The 14,965-nt window shown below is 35.7% G+C and overlaps 1 protein-coding gene across 1 annotated transcript in view; it reads right to left on the reverse strand.

Moving 5' to 3' along the window:
• The window catches only part of LTBP2 (latent transforming growth factor beta binding protein 2), a 126,256-nt gene that overhangs the window by 55,952 nt on the left and 55,339 nt on the right, over positions 1–14,965 (reverse strand). Inside the window, exons 9-10 of the mRNA XM_029285310.1 lie at positions 7,501–7,575; positions 429–551 (exon numbers count right to left, since the gene is read on the reverse strand). Of these exons, the coding sequence (XP_029141143.1) occupies positions 429–551; positions 7,501–7,575 (198 nt within the window). The remainder of the gene's footprint in view (positions 1–428; positions 552–7,500; positions 7,576–14,965) is intronic.

Raw genomic sequence — 14,965 nt, forward strand, 5'->3', positions numbered from 1 at the left:
GATAGATAGATAGATAGATAGATAGATAGATAGATAGATAGATAGATAGATAGATAGATAGATAGATAGATAGATAGATAGATAGGTGAGAGAGACAGACAGATAGAGAGACACAGAGACAGAGAGAGTGACAGAGAGACAGAGAGAGACCGGGTACTGATAAATTAGGACTGAAGGAAAACAAAATCATTTTGAGAATGATGTACCACTTGTTCAGACTAGTGGAAAGCCTCTATTAATATTGTCATTTCTGCTTAAAGAACAAGGAAAGGCATTTGTAGTCTCATTCAGTGACAATAATTACTACATCGTATAATTGTTTAGGATTAAACCTGTTTGCTATTATTCCATTTAAATTTATTGTGACTTAACTTTGAAACAGTAGCAATTTAAAAAGTTTATCTACAGAAAAACCATTAAAGACTTACAAATACAGTGACTGCGTGATGGGTCCAGTATAGTACCAGGCTTACAAGTACAGATGAAGCTGCCTCGGGTGTTCATGCATTCGGCATTTTTACATATGCCTTGAATTATACATTCATTAATATCTATGTAATAAGAACAAATGAAGTTAACCAGACTTCAATAATCATAAAATCGTGGAATTAAAGAATTATACACTTCTAAGGACCATAAGGATCACTTTGCCCAATCCCCTACAATGTGAAAAAAAAAACAAAGAAAGCATCCGTGAAAGATATTTTTTTAAAGTTTTCTTAAAATCTCCAAACCTGAGAAACTATAATCTCCATACATATATTTTCCATGGTTGTACAGATCTCATTATCAGCATATTTTTTCTTTATATCTAAATAAAATCTAGATTAATTAATATAAATGAGTTATATAACCTGACCAATGTCCTAAGATGGCACCTAAAACATTTCCAACAAAAAGGGAAGAAAAGCCCCATTAGCTCTTTGCAAACTTCTAAACCTCTAAAAGAAAGTTTGTGATAGCAAGAAAGAATGAACAATATAGAATATGCAAATATGTTTCTTATTGGACAATACAACTTATTCAACAAGAAGATGGATAGGATTCTAGAAAGTGCTATTTTGAATACTTGGTTGAATAAATATATTTTTTGTACAACTAAAGTAATTGGAAATTGGCAAACAAAATTTAATGAGCATGATGATGATAATATTCCCCACTTCCAAAGGAACAATATCTCATCATCGTGGAGGGACCTGCATGCTCTACTGACGCTAAGGGCTATGCTGAACAGGTGCAAACATATCAGACAGGTCTTAGCTGAAGAGCTAGGCTAAATCTGTTTTTTGGGGAAAAAACCCCATTCAATATGGTGAGAATGCATAATTGAAATTTCATGCCAGATTGACTGTTACTTGGATTAACAAGTTTCATATTGGATGCTCTATCTCCTCGGAATTTACTGAAAAATATGTGACAGGACTCAGCTCCCTCTACTAAGCAACCAGGGCTACCGGAAGGTATCAAATACAAAGAATTTGGTCAAAGGGGAAAAAAACTACTCGATTATGTAATGTTTCTACCAACTGAAACCATCAAAACATGAATATAAAAGCAAATGTACCAGCTTTGGAAAGAAGGACATCCAGATTTAAAAATTAGTAAGCAGAGAGTTATGGATGAAAGATGTGTAATTTTAAAACACAAGTTCTTTTTAGGGCCCTGTAATCCCTTAATTCAGGATAGAGTCGGAGTGACTGGATGGAGCTGAGCATTTACTGGCCAGATGCCCTTCCTGATGCCACACAGAGTTTGCAGCAGATATTTTTTTCCTTCGCAACCTAGTAGAGAAATATCTGCCATTACCGAGCATTGAAATCAATCTTCTAAATGGGAGGTGAGCATCTTCACCACTAGGCCACCACACCACTCTGTTCAGAACTAACAATAATAATACCAATTTGCAGAGTGAGCAGCAAACAGTAGATGGTGAAGAGAGTATTGATGTTAATGAAGAACAATGAGAAGAAACTGAAGATGAGAAAGAACTACAAACACTATGGGTTAATCAAGAACTAACTGGGAATATCAAAGACTGAATGAAAGAAGCTGAAAGAATATTTTGCAAAATTGTATCAAATTAACAAAAAACTTTGATTAAAACAGTGAGAAATATTAATGAAGATGTTCAAATTATTTCAACTGAATCATCGGCCCAAACAAATCAGTTGATGTATGCCCTGGTATATGTAACCACTGAACTGCAGCTTAAAATATGAAGCAATGAAATTATTGAGAAAGGAGAACATAAATGGAAAATGCAATTGAAATTAAAGATAAAGAAAATTTGCATAAGTTTGAGCAATTTGAAGAATTTGAGGCAAGGAAACTTGAAAAATAAGAAAATCAAAACTAATCTGTGTGTGAAGTACAACCTGGAGAATAAAGGAATTGCAGAAACTTTAGGACAATTGAAAGAAAGAGTCATGACTATTGCAGAGAAGATCAAATGAGATGACAAGTGAAAATTTAGTTCCAACAGAATTTGCTGTTTAGAGCAAATCAGTATCAGTTATATTAAACCCTTAAAAATAGGACTGAGCACAAATAATAAAAAGCCGAATGACAAAGAAGACAAAGAGACCCTAAATTTTAGAAACATTTGTGGAAAAACAATAGGAGCCACAATAAGAATGCAACATAGATCAAGCAAGTTTAAAATGCAGTGAAAGTACTTGGTATAGAATCCATTCGGATAACTGGGGAAATAGTATGAAAGCAATCAGAGAAGGTCAAAAGGTGGAATGCTCCTGTAGCAGTTGAGCCATGGTTTCTGGTTAAAATCATTGACAAATCTACACTTGAGATTGGAAGACCAGAGGGATAAGGATTTGGAAGCACCGGAAAATGAAAAATGGACAACATGAACAAACAATCAGAAGAATACTCCTAATTCAGAAGAAGGAAAATGAGCTTGGAAACTACAGACCAAGTGCTTTTTTTCTTTAAAAAAAAAAAAAAAGGGTGCCGGAACTCACACACGTCATACAACCCACCTTGCCTACCCTACAAGGTTCCATCCAAAAAAGGTGCTGGAACTCCGTTCTGGGCGTTCTATGAGAAAAAAAGCCCTGTACAGACCCATAACCTGTTTGCCAACAACATACAAGCTGCTTATGAGCATAATTACACATCAAATCTACTGCTACTTGAAAAGAAATGATTTACTCCCTGTAGAACAAAAAAAGTACTTTTGGGGGGGACAAAAGGAACAAAAGAATTAAAAAAATAAAAAAGAACAAATTGGCTTATGACTTGGATAAACTATAAAAAGGCATTTCAGGTAGCTGGATTGAGAAATGTCTGCAATATTTATATCTATTTCAAAACCGATTTCTCATTTATATTTGGCCCAATCTATGAATCTTTATCCTGTCAATATAACATTTGACTCACATACAAGGCATACAATTCAGTCTTTAATCTGCTCTCCTAAGGCTGCTTTCTCTCAAAATTTTGTTTTACCCAAACTTCTGATACAATGATTCTTTTGGATATTTGAGGTTTCTGTTGACAACTAATCAAATATACCACAGTATTGCAATATTATACTTGTTATTGGAGGGAAATATTTCAAAGACTAACAAGGGTGGATGATGGGTACAGGAAGAGAACTGTCTATCTAGGAGTCAGCCTGGGAAAACTGTATCTTCTTTGAGTTAAGGAATGAAATGCTACTGGATGGCAAAGAAAATGGAACAAGTAAATAAATCCTTTTTACTCTATGTGGTCTGGGCTAACACAAAGCTAATTAGGTGGGGTAAATGGATTTATGGGCAAGAAGTCAGAGAACTTTAAAAGCTATTTCTAATATAAAAATGCTGAAATGTAAAACAAATCTGCAGAATTAAAATTTAAAGATTTGTACTTTTGCAGATAATAAACGTGATAATTACAGTTATATCGTGTTCTAAAATTGTGACTTAATGTGCTTGTATTAGCAAAAGACACAGAGGAAAATATTAACCTTTGATTCAGTGATATATCTTTATTCTGACAATAGTGAAGTTCTTTAAAAGCTCATTCTAACCATCCCAATTAAATCTTTCTCTTCCCCTTTCTATTGGGGATGATCCTCTGGGTTTTTTCTCTCTCAATCAAATGGCTCTTAATGTTTAGGCATGGTCTTCAAATTGAGATTCTGACCAAGCCAGTCCTACCAGTCATGGACAGAACATTATTTAAAAGTTGCCAGAAAGTTATGTGAATACAAACATTGGAGATATAGAGTGAGATTCTGAGTGTTTAAAAAATTACAATCTTATGTGCATATCCCTATCCATACAAAGTTCGTATTATCTATGAGCCTCTTATATTTTTAATGATCATAGTTTTCTTCTCTGACAAAAACATCTTTTACTCTGTCTGAATCTATTTTAGTCTCCTAAACACCTGCTAATAACTCCTGTGCTCAATTTAATTTACATATGGTTCTCAATCCATTTTGGAATCTTCCCAACTCAACCCATCCTAACCATTTCACAATCAACCTATCTTTGGATATTTTCCTGAATCTAGTAATAAGCCAAGGATGGCTGTCTGTTAAGTGTTAGGAGATTGTTGGCCAAATGCCTTCCAGAAGCCACTTTTCAACATGGATAAACCCTGGCAGGTTTCCCTAACAAAGACTGCTTCTGCCATTAAAATTCCCCCAACAGTATTCTTCCAGAGCATTGTAAGAAATTTAAAAGGTAGTTCTGTGACAAAACTACCTAACTCAGGTAGGACATGTGCCGATGCTAGGCTAATTATCCAAGATAAAGCATTTCCATTTTGGTCATTGCTCCCTTCCTATGTAGTAGGCATTTCCTTGTTCTGACAGAAAGTGCAATGCAAGAACACATGTCGCTGATATAGTCAATATAGAAAGACACACTAGCTGAGGAGTCTGGAAACTGTATTCCCAATACATTTGAAGAACATCAATTTGGAGAAGGCTAACAGCATGCACCATTATAAATTGATCCTGTACCAAAGCTGTATTACTTCTCTATTCTGAAATAAACCAATCCACTTTTCAAATTGGCTCAACACCATGTTACAAAGAACAGTTATAACAAATGTTTAAAAAAAGATGCTGTGGACATGCAACGTGTGCGCTTCTTTGTTGAACAAAATAAGAACTGAAATATATAGATTTGTGCTGAAGGAATCCTGGTCTAACTGTTGCTTCAGATTTATTTTAGTTCAGAATACTTTCTAGGTTAAAAGTTATTTGTCTTGTCAGCAGTGACAGAAGCTACCACCTTACAGTATACTTTTAGTCATAACTGGATCAATAACAATAATTTATTATTGATAAATCTAGGAATGAAAACAGTTTTTGCTTCTTAAATTGAGAATTAAGTTAAAATCTTTTCTCAGATCTAATAAGTCTGGGGAAAAGGTTGCCTCTACTTTAACAGTCTCATTAATTTTAATGAGCTAATTCCATAAAAGCAGATGTTTCTTTTTTTCAGGCTCACAGAAAGCTTGAAAGAAGCCAGATGCTGTGCTCTCACTTCAGTGAGATCCAAACTATTTATTCCAAAGCATTTTTGAAACCTGTACAGCTCAATTGTTTAGCCAGTGTAAATATAATTACTGAATTAACATGTACCAGGCCGCACTGTGACTGGCATATTTCAAGATTATGTTTTCAAAGTACTTGCTTTATATACTTACAGTAGTAAAGCAAAAGGATGTTTGAACAAATTTGTTGATAAACATCTCTGAATTTTAAAATGGCCATCTGTGCATAGATTAGGCCACAACATCCCACAAATTAAATGTGAGTGCAGCAAAGTATGGTTTCTTCTAATTAGCTTTTTAGTATTGTAATGTTTGCCTCACTCATGCTATAAAAAAATACACTCACTAAAAAAGATATAAAATCCCATCCATTTTACTGTTTGTATTTATCAAATAATAATCCGTCCATGCAGGTTCTTTTGCCCATAGAAAGTTTGTGATTATTTTCATTCATACCATCTTCTAACATATGAAGATATTTGCTTATTCATTTTAATTTAATTAACTATACATTTAATTTGCTTTTTAAAAAGTAAATTAGTCTGCTTTCATTATTTAAAACATACATCCCTCTGACACAGGCTGCTTTAATGTACATTTTCCCAATGTAAGCACCTTTTAAAAAATAACTTCCAAGCTTGCAATCATTTTTCAGTAATGCATCTGTTCAGACATATTCTTAATGGATTTTTGTTTAGTTAGTTAGAATTTATTTCATGCTAACAAATGCAGTGTTGTCAAATTCAATGTTATCTTGGTACTGCCTGCATCTGCATTAAAATACAATGGATACTGCACTGAATTTATTAACTTATGGGAAAATATTAGCCAATAGTGGTGTTAAAATGGATCTGACCACATAATGGCAATGCTTTCTTCATCACTTAGATAAACTATTGCAATATGTTCTATGTGGGACTACTCAGAAAAAGCACTTGGTACAAAATGCACCTGTCTACATACTGGCAAGTGAGAGCCACTTTAGCCATCTGATATCTGTATTGCAAGCGTCCAGTAGATTCCAGGTATAATTCAAAGTTTTTGACATTTAAAGTCCTATATACAGTAGCTTGGCTTCTAGGTACTGTACTTTCAGGACTGTCTTCTCCAAGTGTAACAAACTTAGCTAGTATTCTTTTCCTGACTTGGGCTATTGAATTTAGATCCATAGGCACTTGGAGGTGGTGTTTCTTCACAATAGCTCCTATCTTAGGGAATAATCTTGCCCCAGAACTAGACCTGTGCCAACTTTGAAATCTGTTTAAATACTCAGTTTCCAATCTTCTCCTACTTTTACACATATACATATATATGCAAAACAAAAAAAATGTAGCAGTGTTTGCCTTAGGTTATAGAAAACAACACTTATTTAAAATATTTACAAGAAATATTATACTTAGAATACACCCTGTTGTTATATTATTAATTACAACTTATCAAACAGCAGATATATTTGTTTATCATTATGTATATTTCACAGTAAAAATGTTGGAAGAATTTGCATCTCTTGGAAGGCAGCATTGGTTTTATCAATAAACCAAGACCAGCTTTCATGCCTGAATGAGTTATTGATGTCAAGGCAGGGCGATTCAAAGTTGTCAAATATCAATTGTAAGACATTGATTTAACTATAGTAGATATTTCCATTCTTGTAACTAAGGAAGCTACACTGGAGGAGATATATAAATAGAGTAACAGTAATCTTGGCACAAATTCTTCATTGTTACCTCAGCAAAGCCTTAGCAAGTCATACCACTTGACCAGTCTTGCCAAGCAGGAAAAGCTAAGTGGCACCAGGATAGGTTAGTACGTACTGTATGAACTCTAAGGCTAGGGAAGAAGGAAAAGAACAGGAAGAAGGCAATGGACACACTTCCAAAGCACAGCCAAAAAGGGAATTTCATGGTTAAGTCTGGGTAATTATTTGCAGTTGAGGATATTTTTATCTTTACCTAAATAAAAGGAGAATAGAAAGAAGTTGCTGCCTACCTTGACAGTGACTCTGATTCAGTTTCTTGTATCCTTGTGGGCATTCAATATGTCCATTTTCTACTGTCGGGTAAGCTAAATGAAGAGAAAGCAAAATTGCATCATGAATGGACCATTCAGATTCCCCTTTTCACTTCTTTTTCTAATGGGATACTCAATTGTATTATGTTATGTTGTGCTGTATTATATTGTTTCTATATCTCACCTTTCCTGGGAGAACTCAGAGCATATATATGAAAACTTCGCCTCATTTTACACCCTTTCCCTAGTGACAATCCTGTGAGGTATGTTGGTATAAAAAGAATAAATGACCAAAAATAATCCAGACAGCTCTGCAGTCAAATTGATCTAACCAATCTAATTTTAACAATGTTTACCACTGTTCTATGTTAGTTTTCTCCTAGGCCAGCGGTTCTCAACCTATGGGTCGCGACCCCATTTGGGGTCGATCGACCATTTCACGGGGGTTGCCAAGCAAGGCTGTCCGCCATTTTTTTCCCCTTTTCCAGCGGGTGCCTTACCTCCCTTGAGCTGGGCCAGCTGGTGGTCGGCCTGCTCCATCTCTGCTGCTTGCCAGCTACACCTCGGCCGGCACAGGGGGCGGAACCACGCATGCGTGGCACTCCCGGGCAGGGAAAGTCCTCGACTTACGACCGGTTGGGTAGTCCTCGACTTACAACCGGTTTAGTCCTCGACTTACGACTGGTTTAGTCCTCGACTTAACGACCGGTTTAGTCCTCGACTTACGACCGGTTGGGGGTCGCGGCATTAAAAAGGTTGAGAACCACTGTCCTAGGCATGCATAAACATGCATCCTTCTTTTCCAGAGAATTTGTGTTATAATCCACTTCATCATTTACAAGTAATTAGGTACTCAAGGCACTTCCAATCTGCAAAGTGGACTGATCCACCCCTGAAAAAAAATGTTTCTTCCACAATCTGCTAATCCAGACATTCAGACAATTGTTCATTGATTTTAAAAAAAAATTCTTCTTTTAGACTGGAAAGCAGTACTAAGTGCTCCAGAAAAAAGATATAATGAAGGTTTCAATTAATGGAAGTTATTCAGAACGTACTGTGTTTGGGTTCTTGGTATACATGGTGGATTTTTTCAGGATTGGTTTTATTTGTTGGTTCCTGAGATATTGTAACTCAGGCAGCAATTTCATTGCATTGATATCACATTATCAACTCTTTATAGTATAATATCCCTGAAAAATCATTATTCCTCCTTTTCTCCCACCTACTTCACCAATTATTACTGTAAATATTCTGTGTCATCAGATGGCACTATTGCATGATACCTGCAATACCATTTTCATAACCAATATCATTGCCATCATCTTATTATTACAACCAAACATAGGAAAAGTCATATATTAGAAACAGACTATGTTTGGGAAATTAAGGGAGATGACTTTCACTGAGATATGCAGGGGGAGTATAGCATACTCAGACTTACAACAGTCTGCTATTATAGCCAACCTCAATAAAAATAGTTTTAGCCTTCCTGTTCTGGTCCACCTAACAGGGTTGACATTACGATTGTTTAGCATATTCCACTACCTATTTTCCTTGAACAACTACCAGAAAATGAGATATGACTATAACGATTTACAGAGTAAATATTTGCCAGTGCATTTCTCCTTCAACATTACCTCACCAAAGTGCCCAGCTTTATTTTGTCAGGATGAACTTCAAATATAATTTGGAGCAGCTATATATATAGTAGCTCCAACAACTATAAAGCAAAAGTATTAGTACTGTACAACTTTATACAGGTTTTTTTAAAAAGAATGGATCAATTAAAAGCGTCACTAATTTTATATTTTAAGGTATTTATTGCCATTGAACACACCATTGTGCACTTCTAATCTAGAGCAATATTCAAATTTTACCATTACCATGGAACTATTTCCTTCCTTAAACATATCAATTACTCAGAGCTGGTTCAGACAGAGTAAAGCCACTAAAATCATGTCAGAGTAAATCCCTGGGTGTTAAAATTCTACTTAATGGCACGTAATCAATCATCTGCTGGAGTGGTTCTCAACATGGATGTGAATTAGGAAGGAGAACTAAGTCACTTAAAGACAATGTCAGATGCTCTGACAAATATAGCCAGTGACCGGACTCATTGATGCAGCCAAAGGAATTAGCTTACAGAATTTTTATTCTGTATGTGTCTGCTTATAATTTTCTCCAGAAAGAGAAAATGTGGTTTAGACTAACAGGCAGCTGAAAGATCCCTGCTTGGAAGAAAGTGGAGTATCAGAATTGCCTGAAGATTTGGCTAAAAAGATGTCATCTTCCATGTCTTGATCTACTGTCAGAATTCAATTTGTTTTAAATGCCAATGATCTGCAGGTGACCAAAGACTATGTCTCCTAATGTTTTTGGACAACATTCTATTTCCCNACAGTTATAACAAATGTTTAAAAAAAGATGCTGTGGACATGCAACGTGTGCGCTTCTTTGTTGAACAAAATAAGAACTGAAATATATAGATTTGTGCTGAAGGAATCCTGGTCTAACTGTTGCTTCAGATTTATTTTAGTTCAGAATACTTTCTAGGTTAAAAGTTATTTGTCTTGTCAGCAGTGACAGAAGCTACCACTTTACAGTATACTTTTAGTCATAACTGGATCAATAACAATAATTTGTTATTGATAAATCTAGGAATGAAAACAGTTTTTGCTTCTTAAATTGAGAATTAAGTTAAAATCTTTTCTCAGATCTAATAAGTCTGGGGAAAAGGTTGCCTCTACTTTAACAGTCTCATTAATTTTAATGAGCTAATTCCATAAAAGCAGATGTTTCTTTTTTTCAGGCTCACAGAAAGCTTGAAAGAAGCCAGATGCTGCGCTCTCACTTCAGTGAGATCCAAACTATTTATTCCAAAGCATTTTTGAAACCTGTACAGCTCAATTGTTTAGCCAGTGTAAATATAATTACTGAATTAACATGTACCAGGCCGCACTGTGACTGGCATATTTCAAGATTATGTTTTCAAAGTACTTGCTTTATATACTTACAGTAGTAAAGCAAAAGGATGTTTGAACAAATTTGTTGATAAACATCTCTGAATTTTAAAATGGCCATCTGTGCATAGATTAGGCCACAACATCCCACAAATTAAATGTGAGTGCAGCAAAGTATGGTTTCTTCTAATTAGCTTTTTAGTATTGTAATGTTTGCCTCACTCATGCTATAAAAAAATACACTCACTAAAAAGATATAAAATCCCATCCATTTTACTGTTTGTATTTATCAAATAATAATCCGTCCATGCAGGTTCTTTTGCCCATAGAAAGTTTGTGATTATATTCATTCATACCATCTTCTAACATATGAAGATGTTTGCTTATTTGTTTTAATTTAATTAACTATACATTTAATTTGCTTTTTAAAAAGTAAATTAGTCTGCTTTCATTATTTAAAACATACATCCCTCTGACACAGGCTGCTTTAATGTACATTTTCCCAATGTAAGCACCTTTTAAAAAATAACTTCCAAGCTTGCAATCATTTTTCAGTAATGCATCTGTTCAGACATATTCTTAATGGATTTTTGTTTAGTTAGTTAGAATTTATTTAATGCTAACAAATGCAGTGTTGTCAAATTCAGTGTTATCGTGGTACTGCCTGCATCTGCATTAAAATACAATGGATACTGCACTGAATTTATTAACTTATGGGAAAATATTAGCCAATCGTGGTGTTAAAATGGATCTGACCACATAATGGCAATGCTTTCTTCATCACTTAGATAAACTATTGCAATATGTTCTATGTGGGACTACTCAGAAAAAGCACTTGGTACAAAATGCACCTGTCTACATACTGGCAAGCGAGAGCCACTTTAGCCATCTGATATCTGTATTGCAAGCGTCCAGTAGATTCCAGGTATAATTCAAAGTTTTTGACATTTAAAGTCCTATATAGCTTGGCTTCTAGGTACTGTACTTTCAGGACTGTCTTCTCCAAGTGTAACAAACTTAGCTAGTATTCTTTTCCTGACTTGGATTATTGAATTTAGATCCATAGGCACTTGGAGGTGGTGTTTCTTCACAATAGCTCCTATCTTAGGGAATAATCTTGCCCCAGAACTAGACCTGTGCCAACTTTGAAATCTGTTTAAATACTCAGTTTCCAATCTTCTCCTACTTTTACACATATACATATATGCAAAACAAAAAAAATGTAGCAGTGTTTGCCTTAGGTTATAGAAAACAACACTTATTTAAAATATTTACAAGAAATATTATACTTAGAATACACCCTGTTGTTATATTATTAATTACAACTTATCAAACAGCAGAGGTATTTGTTTATCATTATGTATATTTCACAGTCAAAATGTTGGAAGAATTTGCATCTCTTGGAAGGCAGCATTGGTTTTATCAATAAACCAAGACCAGCTTTCATGCCTGAATGAGTTATTGATGTCAAGGCAGGGTGATTCAAAGTTGTCAAATATCAATTGTAAGACATTGATTTAACTATAGTAGATATTTCCATTCTTGTAACTAAGGAAGCTACACTGGAGGAGATATATAAATAGAGTAACAGTAATCTTGGCACAAATTCTTCATTGTTACCTCAGCAAAGCCTTAGCAAGTCATACCACTTGACCAGTCTTGCCAAGCAGGAAAAGCTAAGTGGCACCAGGATAGGTTAGTATGTACTGTATGAACTCTAAGGCTAGGGAAGAAGGAAAAGAACAGGAAGAAGGCATTGGACACACTTCCAAAGCACATCCAAAAAGGGAATTTCATGATTAAGTCTGGGTAATTATTTGCAGTTGAAGATATTTTTATCTTTACCTAAATAAAAGGAGAATAGAAAGAAGTTGTTGCCTACCTTGACAGTGACTCTGATTCAGTTTCTTGTATCCTTGTGAGCATTCAATATGTCCATTTTCTACTGTCGGGTAAGCTAAATGAAGAGAAAGCAAAATTGCATCATGAATGGACCATTCAGACTCCCCTTTTCACTTCTTCTTTTTCTAATGGGATACTCAATTGTATTATGTTATGTTGTGCTGTATTATATTGTTTCTATATCTCACCTTTCCTGGGAGAACTCAGAGCATATATATGAAAACTTCGCCTCATTTTACACCCTTTCCCTAGTGACAATCCTGTGAGGTATGTTGGTATAAAAAGAATAAATGACCAAAAATAATCCAGACAGCTCTGCAGTCAAATTGATCTAACCAATCTAATTTTAACAATGTTTACCACTGTACTATGTTAGTTTTCTCCTAGGCCAGCGGTTCTCAACCTATGGATCGCGACCCCATTTGGGGTCGATCGACCATTTCACGGGGGTCGCCAAGCAAGGCTGTCTGCCATTTTTTTCCCCTTTTCCGGCGGGTGCCTTACCTCCCTTGAGCTGGGCCAGCTGGTGGTCGGCCTGCTCCATCTCTGCTGCTTGCCAGCTACACCTCGGCCGGCGGAGGGGGCGGAACCACGCATGCGTGGCACTCCTGGGCAGGGAAAGTCCTCGACTTACGACCAGTTGGGTAGTCCTCGACTTACAACCGGTTTAGTCCTTGACTTACGACTGGTTTAGTCCTCGACTTACGACCGGTTGGGGGTCGCGGCATTAAAAAGGTTGAGAACCACTGTCCTAGGCATGCATAAACATGCATCCTTCTTTTCCAGAGAATTTGTGTTATAATCCACTTCATAATTTACAAGTAATTAGGTACTCAAGGCACTTCCAATCTGCAAAGTGGACTGATCCACCCCTGAAAAAAATTGTTTCCTCCACAATCTGCTAATCCAGACATTCAGACAATTGTTCATTGATTTTCAAAAAAAAAATTCTTCTTTTAGACTGGAAAGCAGTACTAAGTGCTCCAGAAAAAAAGATATAATGAAGGTTTCAATGAATGGAAGTTATTCAGAACGTACTGTGTTTGGGTTCTTGGTATACATGGTGGATTTTTTCAGGATTGGTTTTATTTGTTGGTTCCTGAGATATTGTAACTCAGGCAGCAATTTCATTGCATTGATATCACATTATCAACTCTTTATAGTATAATATCCCTGAAAAATCATTATTCCTCCTTTTCTCCCACCTACTTCACCAGTTATTACTGTAAATATTCTGTGTCATCAGATGGCACTATTGCATGATACCTGCAATACCATTTATCATAACCAATATCATTGCCATCATCTTATTATTACAACCAAACATAGGAAAGGTCATATATTAGAAACAAACTATGTTTGGGAAATTAAGGGAGATGCCTTTCACTGAGATATGCAGGGGGAGTATAGCACACTCAGACTTACAACAGTCTGCTATTATAGCCAACCTCAATAAAAATAGTTTTAGCCTTCCTGTTCTGGTCCACCTAACAGGGTTGACATTACGATTGTTTAGCATATTCCACTACCTATTTTCCTTGAACAACTACCAGAAAATGAGATATGACTATAACGATTTACAGAGTAAATATTTGCCAGTGCATTTCTCCTTCAACATTACCTCACCAAAGTGCCCAGCTTTATTTTGTCAGGATGAACTTCAAATATAATTTGGAGCAGCTATATATATAGTAGCTCCAACAACTATAAAGCAAAAGTATTAGTACTGTACAACTTTATACAGGTTTTTAAAAAAAGAAACTGAGCAAATGGATCAATTAAAAGTGTCACTAATTTTATATTTTAAGGTATTTGTTGCCATTGAACACACCATTGTGCACTTCTAATCTAGAGCAATATTCAAATTTTACCATTACCGTGGAACTATTTCCTTCCTTAAACATATCAATTACTCAGAGCTGGTTCAGACAGAGTAAAGCCACTAAAATCATGTCAGAGTAAATCCCTGGGTGTTAAAATTCTACTTAATGGCACGTAATCAATCATCTGCTGGAGTGGTTCTCAACATGGATGTGAATTAGGAAGGAGAACTAAGTCACTTAAAGACAATGTCAGATGCTCTGACAAATATAGCCAGTGACCGGACTCATTGATGCAGCCAAAGGAATTAGCTTACAGAATTTTTATTCTGTATGTGTCTGCTTATAATTTTCTCCAGAAAGAGAAAATGTGGTTTAGACCAGTGGTTCTTAACCTTTTTGAACGAATCGCCCCCTTGAGCCAATGAGGAAGTTGTCATCGCCCCCCTTCCCCAACATAACCTCTCAATCACAACTTTGCAATACTGCAGACCTCTTAAAATGTGAAATGAATTTATATAAACTTTCATTTCTCTCCCCCAGAATAAAGTTAATAATTTTGCGGATGTGAGGGCTGGGCAAGGTTTGAATATTCAGAGACTTTTAATAATTACATTTTAATCTATATATCACAGGGTAGTCAAGCTACGTAGAACCACAACTGCTAGCTTGAAATGAGTGAAAATGAGAGATTTTCAGGGGGAGTGCTGGCTGTGTTTTCACTGTGCCTTTAGAGCAGACTGGGTGGGTGGTCAAATCTTT

This window comes from Protobothrops mucrosquamatus, unplaced genomic scaffold (genome assembly GCF_001527695.2).
Source record: "Protobothrops mucrosquamatus isolate PMUCROS unplaced genomic scaffold, P.Mucros_1.0 scaffold1498, whole genome shotgun sequence".
Lineage (NCBI taxonomy): Eukaryota > Metazoa > Chordata > Lepidosauria > Squamata > Viperidae > Protobothrops > Protobothrops mucrosquamatus.